Below are 22,598 nucleotides of genomic sequence, written 5' to 3'. Positions count from 1 at the left end.
TCCAATAATAAGAAGACTTGCTTGGGCCAAGAAAAATTAGCAAGGGACATAAGACCTGTGGAAATCTGTCCTCTAGTCTGATGAGCCCAAATGTGAGATTTTTGGTTCCAAGTGTCTTTGTGAGACGCAGAGTAGGTGAACGGATGATCTCTGCATGTGTGGTTCCCACTGTGAAGCATGGAGGGGGTGGTGTGATGATGCTTTGCTGGTGACACTGTCATTGATTTATTTAGAATTCAAGGCACACTTAACCAGCATGGCTCCCATAGCATTCTGCAGCGATATGGCATTCCATCTGGTTTGTGCTTAGTGGGAAGCTGTTTGAGAGAATGCCAAAATTGTGCAAAGCTGTCATAAAGGCAAAGGGTGGTTAGTTTGAAGAATCTAAATAGATTGTTTGAACACTTTTGGTTACTACATGATTCCATATGTTATTTCATAGTTTGATGTCTTCACTAATATTCTACAATGTGGAAAATAGTAAAACATAAAGAAAAAATGTTGAATGAGTAGGTGTGTGTCCAAACTTTTGAGAGAGAGAAATCCTGCCTCTCCTTGTTTTCTGTCCTCAATAAATGAACAGTGTGCTGCAGCAGCGCTGGGCAGACAGGAGAATGAGTGAGCCCAGATCTGCATAATGTATAATAAGCTAATGCAGGGAGCTGCCAAGCCCACTGAACGATGCTCTGCTGTGTACCAAATGGCACCCTATTACCTATAGTGCACTACTTTTGAACAGGGCCCATAGGGGGATAAAATATTCACCAGCCGCTAAGCTTACACCTGTCCCTTAAAGCAGCTCAATGATAGTCACAAGCCCCATCCTGAATCTTTCAGGAGTTCCAGTGAGACTTCAGTGAACAGGTTTTCATTGCTACCTGTCGTACTCAGCCATTGGCACCTGTTTCAATGTTTTTTTGCGTGTGACACTCATTCATAGCGGTATTTTACCGGCATAAACTACAGTTCACTCAAATGTTAACTCAGTGAGAATTTACAAAGACAGTCAACCTTCATGTGCCAAGGTACTCAACTTTATATCAATTATAACAGTACAGGAAAAAACTGACCTGAGCAATCAGGTAAAAGCAGAACAAAGTCACAAATTGACAGTTGTGTCTGTGTGTACGCATACTTTGGTGAGCTGTGTGCACTCTCTTAATACGCAGCACGCAGCTCACTTGGATCAGAAAGCAAGCGGTACCCAATGAGTCGGCCAGCTAAGCGCTTGAAGCAGTGCTGCTATATGCACACACAGGGGGCTTCAGAGAGAGTTGAAGCATGGCTTCAACGGGAAACAGCCAAGCAGCCAGGCTCCACAACTACACTTCATTACGGTTAAGGCCCAGATATGTGGCTGGCTGCTCACTGAATGACTGGACTCTGAAAGTATTGTCCTAACTCTCTCTCCCAAACAGCTGTGACCAGTAGGGCAACTGTGAAGAGATATAGCATGTGTCCCTATTCCCTATGTAGTGCACTGGTCAAAAGTAGCGCACTATAACTAGGGATAGGGAGTCATTTAGGCTGCAGATATGCTGTATCTAAATACAGAGGTGGTGATAGAAGAGAGGAGTCTCTTTTCGTTACTTCACTACCTGGGCGACATTGGGTCACTAATGAGAAGCCATTGGCTGTCTGTCTGCAGCGAACAGTGCTGCTGTGCTTTTTGTTATATAAGGTCAAATGTGATTTATAACACAGGCATTAAAGCCAATGGGCTGTAAAATCAGCTTTGCTGCTCACTGAGTGAGTGAAATAAATAATGCTGCTGTTATTGTGGGGCCCCACAATCTTAAAATATGGACTTATCGATATGGAAGACTAACCATACAAAGAGTTGTAGATAGTCATTTTTAAAGAGAAAGGCAGGTATTGATCATGTTACACTTGAGCTCAACTACATAAAAGGCATGGTTTTGTTTCTGATCCCTCCACACATACTTTAGCTTACGCCAGATGAATCCCATCAGTCCAATGACAAGTGGGTGGACCTGTCTCACGAGTCCAACTGGATGTGAGAACAAAGCAAAGCTGCCAACTGTGAAGTTATAAACAAGCAAAACATCAATCTCCACTTGTTCATCCTGCCTACCTCGGTCCCCGCCTCCACCATTTCTCATTATTCTCTCCCGTTAAGAGGAATTCTCTTTGCCAAACAGGGAGATTTATTCAGGTTCTTGCACGTCATCTGATTCCTTCTCCCAGGAATAATGATGTATGCCTTGTTGGAGTGGGGCAAAGTGTGTCCAAAACAAATGTAAAGAACCCCACACTAGTGGATACAGAAGACTGACTTAAACTGTATGTCCATACGTGTTAGGTAGAGGGCCAGAGAGAGTAGCGGGGAGCCCACTTGCTTCTCCTGTGAGGGTAATAAATCTAAGAGAGACTCAGTGGTGACTGCCACACAAAGCCAGCTCTGAAAGGGAGGAGAGGAACACTTGACATTTCTCTTCCCTGCTGTCATCATCCCCATGGGGTCATGGTTTTATTCCCTACCAGCGGTAGACGCTCTGTCTCCTAAGCTACTTAGCTTCACCCCCTTCTCCTCCCTCTTCCTTCTCATCCTCCTGCTCCAATGTTCCACTCCAAGTCCATACCTCAGCCTTGTCAGCATCTCTGATTGAACGCTTGATAAACTCAGTGATGTCACGTAATGATGAAAAACAGGATTCAAAAGGTCTGAGTTCCAATGGAACAGAACTGAGAAATAACAGAAGACACGGCTTTGCAACATGCCAACATGCATATAAACATAGTTCAATTTGAGATTTTAGTCCTTGCCAGAGCATAACCTCAAATGGGAAAGAAATGCTGGTGTGCCTCATGGGGAGAAAGCAGCACAATCTGGGTTTACAGATTAATGAAACTGTTTCTTATTTGAAGTGTTTGCGTCACCCAAGAATGCTAGTTCTAATCCAGCAACGGCCCTCAGTTACTCATTATTCAGGAGCAGAAGCCCTTTTGGTATTTCTACATTTTTAATTACAACCACACTGTAGCTAAAATATAAGCATGGATCAAACTGAGTTCAGGACAGATAACACAAAAAAAAAAAAACATACTGCTAACTTCCATTTTTCAAGGAGAGTGGAATTCCTCCCTCAGGTAATTGTTTAAGCTTTATTTAGACAACAGGGGAATGATAGAGACCGAGACAGGCCATTCAAATACTCTGAGCATGTTTTTAATATGATTTTCTTGGGATGTTCAGCCAGGACTCTGAGTACAGTAGTGTGTGGACACAGCATTTAGCACAAAATGTCATGTGTATTGATTGAGGTTTTGTAATGAACATAACACTAGGGAGGAATGTTTTGGCATGAAACGTTCCCATTTCTACACACTCAGTCCTGAGAGTTTAAATGAGACTCGTCGTGTGTGGACACAGCATTTAACACAAAAGGTCATGGGTATTGATTGAGGTTCTATAATGAACAAAACACAAGGGAAGAATATTTTGGCATGAGACTTCCCATTTCTACACACTCAGTCCTGAGAGTTTAAATGAGACTTGTGAGACAGGCCTCATTTAAAGGTAGGAGCTGTGGTATGGGTCATATCACACAGTGGCCTACTGCAGTTATGACTGTCACACACAACTAAACATTACAGACCATTACAGTACCATATGAGGCATACACAGTTGTCAAACTTTATTTTTGCTTTGGGGGAGGGTTGTGTGTGTTTTTTTAACGGGGCACAGGGGAAAGTAGTGAGTTTTTTCCCTGGTTTACATTCACTCTTTTGTTGGTTTTACGACATAATTTCTTCCATCCTAGACAAATTGTCTCATCTGCTTGCATGCACCTCCCTTATATCAAAATGTTTCGGTACTTCCCATACGCATAACGCTTTTCCGTGTGCTAACTTTCACTATATCACATGTGAATATAGTCTACCAGCCGATATAACTGTCTATCCTGCCCTCCATCCACCATTCATCGTGACAATAGGGGCAGGTGGTTTGTTTGTCCAGATCTGCAATATACTAACTAGCAATCATACCACACAGAAAAGCATTCAAAGCTGCATCAATTTTCAATATGAATCCACAAGAACGTTGCGCATGAAAGAACAGTGAAGACATGAGACACTCAGCTCAAAAAGCTTCCCTTTTGATCTTGTTTAGGGACAACACAATTATCCTACCTAGACTAGAACACCACAATGCAATAAATAATTATATTATTGTTTTCAAGTGAGTACAAAATTATACTCCAGGCAGCAGTGAAAATGTCATTTGAATAACGGCGCAAAAGGCCCGTGATTTGAATGTTCAATTCCACTTGGACTGGTTGTGGGTCTACTCTCGACAGTTTATAAGGTCTATAAATAAAGTAACAGAAATCATAAGGAATAAGGTTTTAAAGTGTCTGACCCATATCTAGGAGCTATAAGAAAGCTCAGGAAATATTTCGGTTTTTGGACTCATATCTAACCTGATTTTTTTGTTGGCACATTTGTATGGATTACCTTCAGACAAGTCTTTGCAAAACGTAGAACACCATCGTTTTCGTGAGAGTCTCGTCTTTCCATAGTGGGCTCATATTAGTTAGTAGAACATACCGTTCGTATGCTACAGTTTTCGTGAGAAGTTTTCGAAAGAAGAACGATTTTCGGGATGTCTCCTGCAGGCGGTCCAAACATTTAAAAGACACACCCTCGTCCACTTACCCTCGACTATTGCCCTTGGGGGAATCCCCATCGCCATCTTGGAGGGTGGTTCAAATGATTAGCCAAGCAAGGGAAATTTGCATTGTAAGCCCCTCAGCCCTCGTTTTTAGTTGGCTTTGCGAGTGTACAATTATGTTCACTCCGGGGCCTGAAACTCCCCATACTTCAATTCGCAACGAATGTACATCCGCTAAGAAAAGTCAGCGAAAACATAAAAACAACATAAATGGAGAAGTCAACATACAAGTGTAAATAAAAACAAATAAGTTAGAAATTGTGCTACTTATGCACAAACACGTGTTGTAAAAAGTTTATCCGTTTTTGTTTGGTTATCTTTTGGAAATTGTAGAAATAAAACTTTTTCCTTCTTCAGAAGTTTCAGCTAGGCAAGCTAACGTTAGTTAATTTGCTAGTTATCATACAGTAGGCGTATATTAATAATGATATATTTAATATCAGTAAACATGCTCTCATAATTGACTGTGGCGCATATTTAGCACCTACAAGCTATCAGTGGCTGAAAAACAATCATCGCAGGATGAACAAGTGACGAATTTCCGGCAAACGGAGGTCCATTTAAAAATCATTCCTTCCTCCCTTGCCCTGCAAGTGTATACCCGTCAGACGTCATGATACGCCTTCAGAAGTGTCCACTTAATTTGAGGGCTGAGGGGATAGGGTGTGTGTTAAGTGTTTGGACCGCAAACGGGTCTGACAAACAGCGCTGTAGCTCAGCGCTCAGATTTAGATGCATACCATACAAAAAACAACACATATCTCTAGCTTAAACACTGATGATTTAAAAAAATTGGGATTTAAAAAAAATGTTAATTAGATTGACATTAGACATTAGATCAATAGACTTCTTGTATTTTTTATTTGGTACATGAACATTTAACAGCAAAAGCAATTTATGCTCAGACTTATCTGCAACAAGTCAATTAGATGGAAACATAAGTCTGATGGGAAAATGCGCATTTTAGAATATTCACATGAAAATCTGTCACCAATTGGATGGAAACCTAGCTATAGACACCCTAAAGACTCTTGCAAGCTCCACACATCTAAAGAATAAGCTACACTCTTAGAAGAAAAGGTGCTATCTAGAACCTTAAAGGGTTCTTCGGCTGTCCCCATAGAAGAAACCTTTGTTGCAGGTTTTTTATTTTACCTAGTTGAGAACAAGTTCTCATTTGCAACTGCGACCTGGCCAAGATAAAGCATAGCAGTTCGACACATGCAACAACACAGAGTTACACATGGAATGAACAAAACATACAATCAATAATACAGTAGAAAAATCTATAAACAGCATGTGGAAATGAGGTAGGATAAGAGAGGTAAGGCAATAAATAGGCCATGGTGGCAAAGTAATTACAATATAGCAATTAAACACTGGAATGGTAGGATGTGCACAAGATGAATGTGCAAGTATAGATACTGGGGTGCAAAGGAGCAAGATAAATAAATACAGTATGGGGATAAGATAGATTGGATGGGCTATTTACAGATGAGATATGTACAGGTGCAGTGATCTGTGAGCTGCTCTGACAGCTGGTGCTTAAAGCTAGTGAGGGAGGTAATAGTCTCCAGCTTCAGTGATTTTTGCAGTTCGTTCCCGTCATTGGCAGCAGAGAACTGGAAGGAGAGGCAGCCAAAGGAAGAATTGGCTTTGGGGGTGACCAATGAGATATACAGTGCCTTGCGAAAGTATTCAGCCCCCTTGAAATTTGCGACCTTTTGCCACATTTCAGGCTTCAAACATAAAGATATAAAACTATATTTTTGTGAAGAATCAACAACAAGTGGGACACAATCATTAAGTGGAACGACATTTATTGGATATTTCAAACTTTTTTAACAATTCAAAAACTGAAAAATTGGGCGTGCAAAATTATTCAGCCCCTTTACTTTCAGTGCAGCAAACTCTCTCCAGAAGTTCAGTGAGGATCTCTGAATGATCCAATGTTGACCTAAATGACTAATGATGATAAATACAATCCACCTGTGTGTAATCAAGTCTCCGTATAAATGCACCTGCACTGTGATAGTCTCAGAGGTCCGTTAAAAGCGCAGAGAGCATCATGAAGAACAAGGAACACACCAGGCAGGTCCGAGATACTGTTGTGAAGAAGTTTAAAGCCGGATTTGGATACAAAAAGATTTCCCAAGCTTTAAATATCCTAAGGAGCACTGTGCAAGCGATAATATTGAAATGGAAGGAGTATCAGACCACTGCAAATCGACCAAGACCTGGCCGTCCCTCTAAACTTTCAGCTCATACAAGGAGAAGACTGATCAGAGATGCAGCCAAAAGGCCCATGATCACTCTGGATGAACTGCAGAGATCTACAGCTGAGGTGGGAGACTCTGTCCATAGGACAACAATCAGTCGTATATTGCACAAATCTGGCCTTTATGGAAGTGGCAAGAAGAAAGCCATTTCTTAAAGATATCCATAAAAAGTGTAGTTTAAAGTTTGCCACAAGCCACCTGGGAGACACACCAAACATGTGGAAGAAGGTGCTCTGGTCAGATGAAACCAAAATTGAACTTTTTGGCAACAATGCAAAACGTTATGTTTGGCGTAAAAGAGACACAGCTGAACACACCATCCCCACTGTCAAACATGGTGGTGGCAGCATCATGGTTTGGGCCTGCTTTTCTTCAGCAGGGACAGGGAAGATGGTTAAAATTGATGGGAAGATGGATGGAGCCAAATACAGGACCATTCTGGAAGAAAACCTGATGGAGTCTGCAAAAGACCTGAGACTGGGACGGAGATTTGTCTTCCAACAAGACAATGATCCAAAACATAAAGCAAAATCTACAATGGAATGGTTCAAAAATAAACATATCCAGGTGTTAGAATGGCCAAGTCAAAGTCCAGACCTGAATCCAATCGAGAATCTGTGGAAAGAACTGAAAACTGCTGTTCACAAATGCTCTCCATCCAACCTCACTGAGCTCGAGCTGTTTTGCAAGGAGGAATAGGAAAAAACTTCAGTCTCTCGATGTGCAAAACTGATAGACATACCCCAAGCGACTTACAGCTGTAATCGCAGCAAAAGGTGGCGCTACAAAGTATTAACTTAAGGGGGCTGAATAATTTTGCACGCCCAATTTTTCAGTTTTTGAATTGTTAAAAAAGTTTGAAATATCCCATAAATGTCGTTCCACTTCATGATTGTGTCCCACTTGTTGTTGATTCTTCACAAAAAAATACAGTTTTATATCTTTATGTTTGAAGCCTGAAATGTGGCAAAAGGTCGCAAAGTTCAAGGGGGCCGAATACTTTCGCAAGGCACTGTACCTGCTGGAGCGTGTGCTACGGGTGGGTGCTGCTATGGTGACCAGTGAGCTGAAATAAGGCAAGCTTTACCTAGCAGAGACTTGTAGATGACCTGGAGCCAGTGGGTTTGGTGATGAGTATGAAGCGAGGGCCAGCAAATTAAATCATACAGGTCACAGTGGTGGGTAGTATATGGGGCTTTGATGACATAACAGATGGCGCTGTGATAGACTGCATCCAGTTTGCTGAGTAGAGTGTTAGAGGCTATTTTGTAAATGACATCGCTGAAGTCGAGGATCAGTAGGATGGTCAGTTTTACGAGGGTATGTTTGGCAGTATGAGTGAAGGATGCTTTGTTGCGAAATAGGAAGCCGATTCTAGATTTTAAGATGTTTAATGTGAGTCTGGAAGGAGAGTTTACAGTCTAACCAGAGACCTAGGTATTTGTAGTTGTCCACATATTCTAAGTCAGAACTGTCCAGTGATGCTGGACGGGCGGGCGGGTGCGGGCAGCGATCTGTTGAAGAGCATGCATTTAGTTTTACTTGCATTTAAGAGCAGTTGGAGGCCACGGAAGGAGAGTTGTATGGCATTGAAGCTCATCTGGAGGTTAGTTAACACAGTGTCCAACGAAGGGCCGGCGGTATACAGAATGGTGTCATCTGCGTAGAGGTGGATCAAATAATCACCAGCAGCGAGAACGACATCATTGATGTACACAGAGAAAAGAGTCGGCCCGAGAATTGAACCCTGTAGCACCCCCATAGAGACTGCCAGAGGTCCGGACAACAGGCCCTCCGATTTGACATACTGAACTCTATCGGAGAAGTAGTTGATGAACCAAGCGAGGCAATCATTTGAGAAACCAAGGCTGTTGAGTCCGTCAATACAAATGTTGTGATTGACAGAGTCGAAAGCCTTAGCCAGGTCGATGAATACGGCTGCACAGTAATGTCTCTTATAGATGGAGGTTATGATATCGTTAAGGACCTTGAGCATGGCTGAGATGCACCCATGACAAGCTCTGAAACCAGATTGCATAGCGGAGAAGGTACGGTGAGATTCGAAATGGTCGTTAATCTGTTTGTTAACTTTCAAAGACCTTAGAAAGGCAGGGTAGAATAGATTTAGGGCTATAGCAGTTTGGGTCTAGAGTGTCTCCCCCTTTGAAGAGGGGGATGACCGCGGCAGCTTTTCAATCTATGGGAATCTCAGACGATATGAAAGAGAGGTTGAACAGGCTAGTAATAGGGGTTGCAATAATTTCGGCAGATCATTTTAGAAAGAGAGGGCCCAGATTGTCTAGCCCGGCTGATTTGTAGGGGTCCAGATGCAACTCTTTCAGAACATCAGCTATCTGGATTTGGGTGGAGGAGAAGTGGGGGAGGTTTGGGCGAGTTGCTGTGGGGAGCGCAGGGCTGTTGACCGGGGTAGGGGTAGCCAGGTGGAAAGCATGGCCAGCCGTAGAAAAATGCTTATTGAAATTCTCAATTATTGTGGATTTATCAGTAGTGACAGTGTTTCCAAGCCTCAGTGCAGTGGGCCGCTGGGAGGAGGTGTTCTTGTTCTCCATGGACTTTACAGTGTCCCAGAACTTTTTTGAGTTTGTACTACAGGATGCTAATTTTAAATGTTAGCTTTCCTAACTGCCTGTGTATATTGGTTCCTAACTTCCCTAAAAAGTTGCATATCACGGGGGCTATTCGATGCCAATGCAAAACGCCACAGGATGTTTTTGTGCTGTTCAAGGGCAGACAGTTCTGGAGTGAACCAAGGGCTATATCTATTCCTAGTTCTACATTTTTTGAATGTAGAACCCTTTCTACAGAGGGTTCTACCTGGAACCAAAAAGGGTTCTCCTATGGGGACAGCAGACGAGTCAAAACAAGCTTGTAAGAATTGTACTTAAACTCCCCCTCATACTCATTTGGATGTCGAGCATTTTAAGCAGCTCGGCTGGATATCTGTGGAAAAACGAGTAGTATTAATACAACTTGGTCTGGTCCACATAATTATCACGGACTCAGCCCCCAGGTACCTACCCAACTATTTTTTATTTGTTAGAGATGTCCACCAGTATAACACCAGAGCCAGAGTCTAATATTCACAGTTTTAAATATAAGTCTATCTGATAACACATTTTTATATACCTGAGCTGTTAAGTGGAACATGCTAACACAGCAACTCAAAGCCATACCGACCATAACCACTTTAAAAAGAATGTCAGAAGCTGGCTAAGGTGTGAACGGTATAAACTTTTTTTGTCTCTCTCTCTGAACTGTGTCTACATATGTAATTGTATAGGTATTTATGTAAAAAAAAAGGGGCCTATTTAAGCAAAAAAAAATAAAGAATTGGGACCAGAATAGAAATAAATCCAACTTTATTGCTCAATCCTGGTAACGTTTTAAAATCTTTGTACATACATACATACATACATACATATATATATATACATACATACATATATATATATATATATATATATATATATATATATATATATATATATATATATACACACATATATACACATATATACACATATATACACATATAGATTTTATATACATATACACACGGTACCAGTCAAGACTTTCTTTATGTTTACCATTTTCTACATTGTAGAATAATATTGAAAACAAACTACGAAATAACACATATGGAATCATGTAGTAACCAAAACTGTTAAACAAATCAAAATATATTTTATATGAGATTCTTCTAAGTAACAACCCCTTGCCTTGATAACATCTCTTCTCTCAACCAGCTTCATAAGGAATGCATTTCAATTAACAGGTGTGCCTTGTTAAAAGTTAATTTGAGGTATTTCCTTCCTTCTTAATGCGTTTGAGCCAATCAGTGGTGTTGTGACAAGGTAGGGGTGGTATACAGAAGATTTGATATTTGTGTTATATTTGATAAAATACCAAGTCCATATTATGGCAAGAACAGCTCAAATAAGCAAAGAGAAACGACAGTCCTTCATTACTTTAAGACATGGTCAGAATCTGCTAAATTTAGAGAACTTTGAAAGTTTCTTCAAGTGCAGTCGCAAAAAACATCAAGCACTATCATGAAACTGGCTCTCATGAGGACCGCCACGGGAAAGGAAGATCCAAAGTTACCTCTGCCGCAGAGGATAAGGTCATTAGAGTTACCAGCCTCAGAAATTGCAGCCCAAATAAATGCTTCACAGAGCTCAAGTAACAGAGACATCTGAACATCAACTGTTCAGAGGAGACTGAAATGTGTTATTTCATAGTTTGTCTTCATTCTACAATGTAGAAAATAGTACAAATAAAGAAAAACCCTTGAATGAGTAAGTGCCCAAACTTTTGACTGGTACTGTATGTATATATATAGGTTTTTTTAAACTGTCAAATAAAATCCATATATCAATCCAAACTGTGCAGTGGGCATTTGATGAATGGAAAGAGGCATCTATTACCAAACGCCCCAAAGTTTAATGACATTCGGAGATTGCCAAACCGTCGATACTGGGTATGCCTACAAGGTAGGGAGCGATGCATTCTTTTTCAGTCGAGATTGACAGTCTATTTATTGTGTTGTTGAAAACGCAAACCATGATATTGATGCTCCCAAAGTCGGTATGATTTGTTATGACACCTTGAGTTGGACCCTTAGGTGTGCACAGACAGCAGCACACCTTCTCAGACTTCAGCACAGTAGGCTGGTTAAGATGTGTGTACTATTTCCCTACAGCAGGAGGGCCCCATGCATTAGATAAAATTGACCTGTGTGGATGGGTCTGTTTTGAGCACCTTCACCTTGCTGTTAAGTCAAAATGTTGTCCTATTCAAAGACAGGCTTTATGACTTGTCAAAATTGCATCATGTTGACAAGATCATCCTCCTGGATCATCCTCCTTTCACAAAATGTTATGCAAATACCCATATGATATTTTTTAAATTAGGCTTCATGAATTACTTTCCATATATAGACATGTATGTACACACACACACACACACACACACACACACACACATACTGCTCATATACATATACTGCTCAAAAAAATAAAGGGAACACTAAAATAACACATCCTAGATCTGAATGAATGAAATATTCTTATTAAATACATTTTTCTTTACATAGTTGAATGTGCTGACAACAAAATCACACAAAAATTATCAATGGAAATCAAATTTATCAACCCCATGGAGGTCTGGATTTGGAGTCACACACTCAAAGTGGAAAACCACACTACAGGCTGATCCAACTTTGATGTAATGTCCTTAAAACAAGTCAAAATGAGGCTCAGTAGTGTGTGTGGCATCCACGTGCCTGTATGACCTCCCTACAACGCCTGGGAATGCTCCTGATGAGGTGGCGGATGGTCTCCTGAGGGATCTCCTCCCAGACCTGGACTAAAGCATCCGCCAACTCCTGGACAGTCTGTGGTGCAACGTGGCGTTGGTCGATGGAGCGAGACATGATGTCCCAGATGTGCTCAATTGGATTCAGGTCTGCGGAATGGGCGGGCCAGTCCATAGCATCAATGCCTTCCTCTTGCAGGAGCTGCTGACACACTCCAGCCACATGAGGTCTAGCATTGTCTTGCATTAGGAGGAACCCAGGGCCAACCGCACCAGCATATGGTCTCACAAGGGGTCTGAGGATCTCATCTCGGTACCTAATGGCAGTCAGGCTACCTCTGGTGAGCACATGGAGGGCTGTGCGGCCCCCCAAAGGAATGCCACCCCACACCATGACTGACCCACCGCCAAACCGGTCATGCTGGAGGATGTTGCAGGCAGCAGAACGTTCTCCACGGCGTCTCCAGACTGTCACATGTGCTCAGTGTGAACCTGCTTTCATCTGTGAAGAGCACAGGGCACCAGTGGCGAATTTGCCAATCTTGGTGTTCTCTGGCAAATGCCAAACGTCCTGCACGGTGTTGGGCTGTAAGCACAACCCCCACCTGTGGACGTCGGGCCCTCATACCACCCTCATGGAGTCTGTTTCTGACCGTTTGAGCAGACACATGCACATTTGTGGCCTGCTGGAGTTCATTTTGCAGGGCTCTGGCAGTGCTCCTCCTGCTCCTCCTTGCACAAAGGCGGAGGTAGCGGTCCTGCTGCTGGGTTGTTGCCCTCCTACGGCCTCCTCCACGTCTCCTGATGTACTGGCCTGTCTCCTGGTAGCGCCTCCATGCTCTGGACACTACGCTGACAGACACAGCAAACCTTCTTGCCACAGCTCGCATTGATGTGCCATCCTGGATGAGCTGCACTACCTGAGCCACTTGTGTGGGTTGTAGACTCCGTCTCATGCTACCACTAGAGTGAAAGCACCGCCAGCATTCAAAAGTGACCAAAACATCAGCCAGGAAGCATAGGAACTGAGAGGTGGTCTGTGGTTATCACCTGCAGAACCACTCCTTTATTGGGGGTGTCTTGCTAATTGCCACCTGTTGTCTATTCCATTTGCACAACAGCATGTGAAATGTATTGTCAATCAGTGTTGCTTCCTAAGTGGACAGTTTGATTTCACAGAAGTGTGATTGACTTGGAGTTACATTGTGTTGTTTAAGTGTTCCCTTTATTTTTTTGAGCAGAGTGTGTGTGTGTGTGTGTGTGTGTGTGTGTGTGTGTGTGTGTGTGTGTGTGTGTATGTATATATATATATATATATATATATATATATATATATATGTAACTCAACAAAAAAAAGAAGTCTCTTTTTCACGACACTGTCTTTCAAAGATGATTAAAAAAATCCAACTTCACAGACGTTCATTGTAAAGGGTTAAAAGCACTGTTTCCCATTCTTGTTCAATAAACCATAATGAATTAATTAACGTGCACCTGTGGAACAGTCGTTAAGACACTAACAGCAATTAAGGTCACAGTTATGAAAACTTAGTACACTAAAAGAGGCCTTTCTACTGACTCCGAAAAACACAAAAAGAAAGATGCCACGGGTCCCTGCCCATCTGCGTGAACGTGCCTTAGGCATGGTGCAAGGAGGCATGAGGACTTTAGGGGCAAGAAATTGCAATGTCCGTACTGTGAGACGCCTAAGACAGCGCTACAGGGAGACAGCTGATCGTCCTCACATTGGCAGACCATGTGTAACGACACCTGCACAGGATTGGTACATCCGAACATCAAACCTGTGGGTCAGGTACAGGATGGCAACAACAACTGCTCGAGTAACACCAAGAATGCACAATCCCGCCATCAGGGCTCAGACTGTCCGCAATAGGCAGAGAGAGGCTGGACTGAGGGCTTGTAGGCCTGTTGTAAGCCAGGTCCTCACCAGACATTACCGGCAACAACATCGCCTATGGGCACAAACCCACCATTGCTGGACCAGACTGGCAAAAATTGCTCTTCTCTGACGAGTCACGGTTTTGTCTCACCAGGTGTGATGGTCGGATTCGCGTTTATCGTCAAAGGAATGAGTGTTACACCGAGGCCTGTACTCTGGAGCGAGATCGATTTGGAGGTGGAGGGTCCGTCATGGTCTGGGGCGGTGTGTCACAGCATCATCGTACTGAGCTTGTTGTCATTGCAGGCAATGTCAACGCTGTGCGTTACAGGGAAGACATCCTCCTCCCTCATGTGATCCCCTTCATGCAGGCTCATCCTGACATGACCCTCCAGCATGATAATGCCACCAGCTGGTTGTGTGCATGATTTCCTGCAAGACTGAAATGTCAGTGTTCTGCCATGGCCAATCTAACAGGTCTGGGACCTGTTAGATTGGAGGGTGAGGGCTAGGGCCATTCCCCCCAGAAATGTCCAGGAACTTGCAGGTGCCTTGGTCTCACAACAAGAACTGTCAAATCTGGCGCAGTCCATGAGGAGATGCACTGCAGTACTTAATGCAGCTGGTGGCCACACCAGATACTGACTTACTTTTGATGTTGACCCCCTTTGTTCAGGGATTGCTGTTAGTCACATCTGTGGAACTTTTTCAGTTTATGTCTCAGTTGTTGAATCTTATGTTCATACAAATATATACACGTTAAGTTTGCTGAAAATAAATGCAGTTGACAGTGAGGACGTTTCTTTTTTTTGCTGAGTTTACACACACACACATATATATATATATATAAACCAACCATATGGCATCAGACAAGCACGTGTGGTCCTAATCGTTATTTTTACATTATTCTTGAATATAAGATCTCTTTTTGAATAATATTAATCGGTTGCATATATTGTTAACCCACCTGGAAAGGGTTATTTCAATACTTTATGATAATCACTTTTGCAGTTTCTATCGGATGTTTTGGACATCGTTCATAAATTATTTCATGTCCGGCCATCTGTAGAAAAGGAACAAAAGCCTTGAGGGATAGCGATGCCCTGCGCTACGCTCTTGCGTTTCTCCAAAACTCACCTACAACCAGCCAAAGTAACACCTGTTTCGACAACACTGGAGTGGTTTCCGATGCCATGGTCTTCCTTCAAAACTGTTGTCCAATGCCAGAAGTTGGAAAAGCGTTAAGATGTGTGAAACAGAAGATAAAGCCTCACAAGTGTCCTCCCTAATGTTCCACTTTAAGATCGAGGCGACCCTGTCAAAGAACCATAGGGTAGTAATCCATAAGTATTTGACTCGTTCCTCTTAGCCAACTAGAAAAGGCAGCTCAACTGTCTTCACCGTCACTATCACCTTGCGCAAAAAAATAACTCTGGAGAGGTACACATGCTTCGGGTTGTCGGGAGTTCCCTTTCCGAGTAGCCTATCCGGTCAGTTGTCTTTACGAAATAGATTCGTTATCATTGAAATACATTAAGCCAACATCGCGACTGGACAAGTCAAATTTGACCAAGTCCATAAGACAGTCCAAAAACCTGGCGCAAGATTCGTGTTCACTACGAGGTACTTGGCAACTCCAACAAACCATTGCGCGTTCGAGACGCACTAATTCAGAACAGTGCCTGCTCCACCAGTGAACTGGTGGGTCTCGAGCGTAAATTCTCTTGACAGTATACCAACAGAGTGAGAGCCACGGGAGCCTAAACAGAATGCAGGCTATTCTGTCTGGGGTCTGGGGATAAGGAAGTGGGCGACTATTGTTGGAGGGACTTCATTATTATGCTCAGTACTGTACAGGAAAAAAGTGACAATATTTTACCTTTTATGCATTCAAATGAACATGACGTAAAATAAAAAGTGAAGTGCTCAGTATCGGCCTGGTGTGATTTTGAACATGATAGACAACACAACTACTACATAAAAGGTACATGGTATCAATATACATTTTAGCCTACATGTTAAGAAATAGGCAATTTCTTCACATGACAAAATTACAATTAAGTATATAAAAAAATAATAATAATTGAGACCAATCCCATGGGTCAAATGAAGTGTAGTGTTAAACCAGAGCACTAAACAGACAGGGTTGATAATAAAACGGCAGAGTCCAACATCATCTAATGCTGCCCTCTAGTGTTAGCACGTGCTAACACAGAATTACAGCTCCTGCAGCATCAATAAACAGTTCCAATTGATGCCGATGGACATAGGCTTCACGTTTTTTATTTATTTGTCGTAGTAGAGACAAGGCCCAGATATATTCATTGGAAGAACTCACACTTGTTTTTTCTTTGAATACTTTTTACTTGAAGAATTTACTACATTGTACAAAATTGCTACTGGCTTAATAGTCTACATATCCTTCAAAAGTAATGATGATCAATGTACATGATACAAATTGGTGTGGTGACAATACCTAGAGCAATTTTTTACATCTACAAACAACTTAAATACAGCGTGAATAAGGGTGCTCTTACAAAAAGAGGAATAAATTAACGTAGAAGAGCTACAGCGAAATTGCACTTACATGGTGAAGTATAATTTCTAACCAAGAGAAGTCTCATCTCAGATACAGAGGCAAAACGAAAAGTTATTAGGTAGGTACACAGAGCACTCATGTTGGTCAATCACTCTCTCTACAATTTCTGATGCAGACATAAATCATTTATATGACACAGAATTGTTCTTGCCAGGCAAATCAGTTTAGATAACTCATGATACAGCCAGTTGAGAAAGAGAGATAGTACTACAAAGCTTGGCCGTTCTTTTAAGTCGTCCAGCGAAAACATAAATCAAGAAAGCATCAATTATTCTGAAACTTCACAAAAAATGAAATAAATGTGATTTTAAGACTTTTCTGTTGAGATGGGTGTTAATAGCTCACAGTTTACTTATTCAAATTAGCAGTATTTAAAATAATTCCTTCTGCTTTTACCTCTACTGCACACAGCCTCGCAAAATATCTACTTCTGATCTACCGTCCGCAGAGGCAACATATAAAAAGTCCTGAAATACATTTATGTGAGTCAATAATACAGTTGACCGACTCATTCGTACCACCAGAGATCCTAGATGTGATTGGGTTAGTCTGGAGAAGAACCAATGGGGTGCCAGTATGTGTTAGGCCTATTTCCCGTGTCAAGCCTGAGAGTCATTGATGACCACAGCCAGAAACAGTGTCAAGACGACATGATGAGAAATTACCATCACATACAGTATATAGTAACACAAAAAATAAAAAGTACAGTAAGTATAGGCCTAGACACAGGAGTAATAATAGAAGTATTAGTAGTTCCTTGTTGTATAAAATTACAATCAGAATTTCACATTGAGCTAGCTAAGTAAGGCAGGTCGTAGCTAGTGTTTTTATATGGAGATAGAAAAGGTATAACGTTTTAGGTATGAATTGTTCGTGGTTCAATTCATACCTGCATGCTACAGATTGCCGTTGTCATCCTCAGATGATCGAGTCATAATCTGGATCAGAACATTCTAGTGAAAGCCAGGTCCTAACTGAACACTAAACGCTGGCGCTTGATCAATACAACTCACTTTAAAAAAAGCAAAAGGGGAAAAAACAGGACAAAATAAAATAAAAATAAAAAGTAAAATGTCAGTAGAAAGTCATTGCCCATCCTATCAAGAGTCCAGGTCTAGTGCTCCAATTTAATTCAGCGGTTTGAGGTACAGTGATGAGGCTCTTTGAGGTTCTTTGATACAGTGGTTCTTCATCCAGGTAGGCAGCCTCAGGTTGACAGATCATCTCCCTGAATGGGCTGTGTGGAGGTGGTGTGCTGAACACAGGAATGTACCCAATGCCAAAGGGTGTCAAAAAATGGTCTCAAAGAGTCCAGTCAGACATGGTCATCTTTGCTTTGTCTTCTTCCTTAGCTCTCAGCATTTATTGCAGTCCCTTCCAGCTATAAACATATCTAAAAGAACGGTGTGCGCACTGTGTAGGTAATTAGGAATGCTTATGAGAGGACCAGTGACACAACTAAAGTACTAAAATAGAAAAAAAAGGAATAAAATAATAAATACTTCTCCAAACTGGACTGTTGTAAGAAAGAATTCCAATAATCCAATTTCATGATTGCAGCTGGTTTGGGAATTGTTTGGGAATGCCATAGGAGTTGCTGGTTGTAACTAGGGCAGGAACTTTCCCCAGTTTTGGAAATGCAGTAAAATATGAATCTTGTGTTAAGGGTGGTAAGTAGCCCACTAGTTTGGGAATGCCAGGAATAGGACATAATTGTTATGAGAAGGGCAGAAGCTAGCCCCCGATTCCCTCTCAGAGCTCAGTGGTCAACAGACCTTTGGGCTTTGTGCCGTCCTTCTTGGGTACCTGGGCAGCAATGCTGGTGAGAGGAGAACAAAATGAAAAGCCCGGAACTCCTACCTTTCAGTGTGCACAACATACAGTCATGTATAATAGTAATATTCTAGCAGAACAGTAATATTGTATTGCTAACCAGTATAATGGGATGCAAGAGAACACAACGTAATGAGAAACCAAAATGAGAAAGTGCATATCCATCATCCTACGTATATTGTTTCAGGAGACCTGGCTGCAGCAGAAATCAAATCACATTGTATTTGTCAAATGCGCCGAATACAACAGGTGTAGTAGACCTAACAGTGAAATGCTACAACTTACTTGACGCGAGCGCTGCTTTTTTGTAACTGTAAAAATGGCAAACCCAGAAAGCCTACTACCTTCTAGAGTCCACAACATTAATCCTAACTAACAGAGTTCCTTCAGCAGTATAACCAAACTTTATAACTTGTGCAGAGAAGTAGTATGAAGTCAAAAATCAAGCTCTAGCCTTCACCATGTTATTAGAACAAGATATGGAAGTTCATCAGGAACATAATTAAGGCAATGGGGATGTTAAACACAACAAGCTTCCATTAATAACAAGGGGAATTATTTGGTCTACTCTCTACACAGCATACTAAACATAGCATATGACATGGTGCGAAAAGCGCATAGCAACTAAGACTAGCTGCCATGAACACAATGTCCAGATGAGATGATCAAAACAGAAATAGGACAAGGCAGCGATGATGATGTGTCATGACTGATTTACCTTGTGGCAATCACATTGTGAGTTTGAGAGAACAGATGGGGGTGCAGGGTTGGGGCAATAGCCCCCCCTTCAGGTTGGAGAGGGGCGGCGGTCTTGGCAGAGGGGTCAAGGAGGCCGTTAGTAAAGATGGCAGTGGGCGGCTGCATTAGAATGGGAGGAGAAGGAAAGTGGACTGGGTCAGTCTCTATGAGGGATGGACTATGGACAGACAGACTAAAAGACAGACATACTTAGGCCCCGAGGTCAGTCCATCATGAACAGACTAAAGACAGACAGGAGCACTAAAGCCCAGAAGACACCAGTACTCACTGCAGCAGGGACGATCCAGCGAGGTGATATCATGGACTTAGACTGCACTGGTGCTGGTGGTAACTACAAGAGATCCACGTTCAAGAGTTATACTCAAAGCACCAAACCTGTAAACATACTGCAGGCCTATGAACTCAATTGTGATAGAAATTTCAAGACACTGGTTTATTATTCGGTCTTGACTGTTGTGGACAACCGCATTCAGCTACAGTAGCTATAACATGAGTCAGTGAGGGTTATTTTATGGCAGATGGGGTCTAGAGACTTACTACTGGGGTTGGATCTGAGAAATCTATCAGGTTATCACTCAGCGGGACTGGCAGCGGCGGCAGGGTGGGCATCTCCAGCTCCTCTGGTTTGGCCTGCGTAGCGACAAGCCAACGGCTATGTTAACAGCTCACACATATTACATACAATTATTTCTGTGCATTCAGATGTGCTTTAATATATGCAATGCAAGCGAGAAACTGGTAAAGCAAAACACAGCTTAAATTTGAAACCTTTGACGGCAGTCCTTCGTTAAGTATTTCAGCAGCCATCATGGTTGCTGACGGCATGAGATCCGCAGCCACCATCTCAACACTGAAGACAACGGAGAAACAAGACAGATGGATTAGTGTTTTTCATTTCTTTAGAGTCTGATGAGGTACTGAAATTGCAAGGCTAACGTGCACATTGTCAATGGAAATAAAATCCTAGGCATGTGCTTAATATGCAAAGACATGGATGTAACGATTCACCGATACGCATCCGTCCACGATTCAAATCTTTAAGACATGCGTGCATCGGTCCGTGAACCCCAAACTGATCAAAAATGTAGCAGGCGCCTGTTAGGAAATCGACTCAAAACTTAACGAATCAATGTGTTTTGCTCATATTACATTCTTTCTACCTTTTTGAAAATTACATCTTATTTTGTGACAACTGATGCATCCTCTCCTTCAGTGTCAAACTAAGCATGCAACGGTGTTGACAGTCACTGATCTGCAAGTCCTTTTGCATGACGAACAACCCCAGGCAATATCAGTAGCCTGGTCAAACAGCTTCACGCGCTGACCAATACGAGCTAGGTGGCCTGTTCCTAATCTTGCACATCTGCATGGCACTTCCAACATTCATATGCTAAAATGGTTTGCGCGATATTAGGCTTTATTAGTAGTGACAACCTGTAATTTGCTAGGTTTTGTTAAACTATCTGCTGTTGAAAATGGTGTTTTACCCAAATAAAAGCAAGCTGCTGGAGAAAAAAGCAAGCTGCTGGGCTTACAATTGATTTTGTGATTGTTCAGGTTCACCATCAGCAATAGTTCTGGTAGTTTTGCTTTAAACAGTCAGTGTATATGGTCATTATTAGATACCCAGGGTCAAGTTAATAATTTCATAACGAGGACAGCAATTCGGTTTTGTGAGGCACGCTGCATTGAGGAAGGAGAAAATAAGCGCCGTAAAAAAACTTCCAAACGGTCAATAGCATTTCATTTAGAGATGGGAGTGAAATCCAACGTTCTGCTATATCTTCATTGGCTATGTCTAGCGTTGCAAAAGGAGGGCATAACTGGAAACGTTCAGAATTCTGGTAACTTTAAAGGTTTATTTAGAAGTTCAGAAAATGACATATAGTGGCCTTCTTGGATACTACAGATTACCACAGGTGTCTAATTATCTCTGGCTCTCTGTGTGTAAAATATATGAAATAATTAAATAAGATTATGGAAATAAAACAGAATGACAAAGCTGTAAAACAAATAAACCATCTTCGTGAATACCATTGGTGTTTAATATGAGGGTTTCAGCATAAAATATCCATATATATAGTACACATTCATTTAGTTTACGTTTATACACTGCTCAAAAAAAATAAAGGGGACACTTAAACAACACAATGTAACTCCAAGTCAATCACACTTCTGTGAAATCAAATTGTCCACTTAGGAAGTAACACGGATTGACAATAAATGTCACATGCTGTTGTGCAAATGGAATAGACAACAGGTGGAAATTATAGACATTTAGCAAGACACCCCAAATAAATGAGTGGTTCTGCAGGTGGTGACCAGACCACTTCTCAGTTCCTATGCTTCCTGGCTGATGTTTTGGTCACTTTTGAATGCTGGCGGTGCTTTCACTCTAGTGGTAGCATGAGACGGAGTCTACAACCCACACAAGTGGCTCAGGTAGTGCAGCTCATCCAGGATGGGACATCAATGCGAGCTGTGGCAAGAAGGTTTGCTGTGTCTGTCAGCGTAGTGTCCAGAGCATGGAGGTGCTACCAGGAGACATCAGGAGTACATCAGGAGACGTGGAGGAGGCCGTAGGAGGGCAACAACCCAGCAGCGGGACCGCTACCTCCGCCTTTGTGCAAGGAGGAGCACTGACAGAGCCCTGCAAAATGACCTCCAGCAGGCCACAAATGTGCATGTGTCTGCACAAACGGTCAGAAACCGACTCCATGAGGGTGGCATGAGGGCCCGACGTCCACAGGTGGGGGTTGTGCTTACAGCCAAACACCGTGCAGGACGTTTGGCATTTGCCAGAGAACACCAAGATTGGCAAATTCGCCACTGGCGCCCTGTGCTCTTCACAGATGAAAGCAGGTTCACACTGAGCACATGTGACAGACGTGACAGTCTGGAGACGCCGTGGAGAATGTTCTGCTGCCTGCAACATCCTCCAGCATGACCGGTTTGGCGGTGGGTCAGTCATGGTGTGGGGTGGCATTTCTTTGGGGGGCCGCACAGCCCTCCATGTGCTCGCCAGAGGTAGCCTGCCATTAGTTACCGAGATGAGATCCTCAGACCCCTTGTGAGACCATATGCTGGTGTGGTTGGCCCTGGGTTCCTCCTAATGCAAGACAATGCTAGACCTCACGTGGCTGGACTGTGTCAGCAGTTCCTGCAAGAGGAAGGCATTGATGCTATGGACTGGCCCGC

General features: G+C 42.3%; 2 protein-coding genes across 6 annotated transcripts in view; both read right to left on the bottom strand.

Moving 5' to 3' along the window:
- LOC110520210 (receptor activity-modifying protein 1) overlaps positions 1-15,941 on the bottom strand; it is a 71,433-nt gene extending 55,492 nt beyond the window's left edge. Inside the window, exon 1 of the mRNA XM_021597373.2 lies at positions 15,347-15,941. Within this exon, the coding sequence (XP_021453048.1) occupies positions 15,347-15,404 (58 nt within the window). The 5' untranslated portion in view covers positions 15,405-15,941. The remainder of the gene's footprint in view (positions 1-15,346) is intronic.
- A 531-nt stretch (positions 15,942-16,472) lies between these two features.
- The window catches only part of LOC110520209 (band 4.1-like protein 5), a 46,715-nt gene continuing 40,589 nt past the window's right edge, over positions 16,473-22,598 (bottom strand). For 4 of the 5 annotated variants that reach the window (XM_021597367.2, XM_036974592.1, XM_021597368.2 and 1 more), the window contains exons 22-26: positions 20,169-20,250; positions 19,938-20,030; positions 19,669-19,731; positions 19,360-19,499; positions 16,473-18,627 (exon numbers count right to left, since the gene is read on the bottom strand). In XM_021597367.2, the coding sequence (XP_021453042.2) occupies positions 18,561-18,627; positions 19,360-19,499; positions 19,669-19,731; positions 19,938-20,030; positions 20,169-20,250 (445 nt within the window). In that variant the 3' untranslated portion in view covers positions 16,473-18,560. The remainder of the gene's footprint in view (positions 18,628-19,359; positions 19,500-19,668; positions 19,732-19,937; positions 20,031-20,168; positions 20,251-22,598) is intronic. The other variant, XM_021597372.2, reaches the window with a different exon arrangement.

Source organism: Oncorhynchus mykiss, chromosome 3 (assembly GCF_013265735.2).
Source record: "Oncorhynchus mykiss isolate Arlee chromosome 3, USDA_OmykA_1.1, whole genome shotgun sequence".
Classification (NCBI taxonomy): domain Eukaryota; kingdom Metazoa; phylum Chordata; class Actinopteri; order Salmoniformes; family Salmonidae; genus Oncorhynchus; species Oncorhynchus mykiss.
The sequence above is the reverse complement of the archived record's forward strand: the minus strand, read 5'-3'. Positions and strand labels throughout refer to the sequence as shown.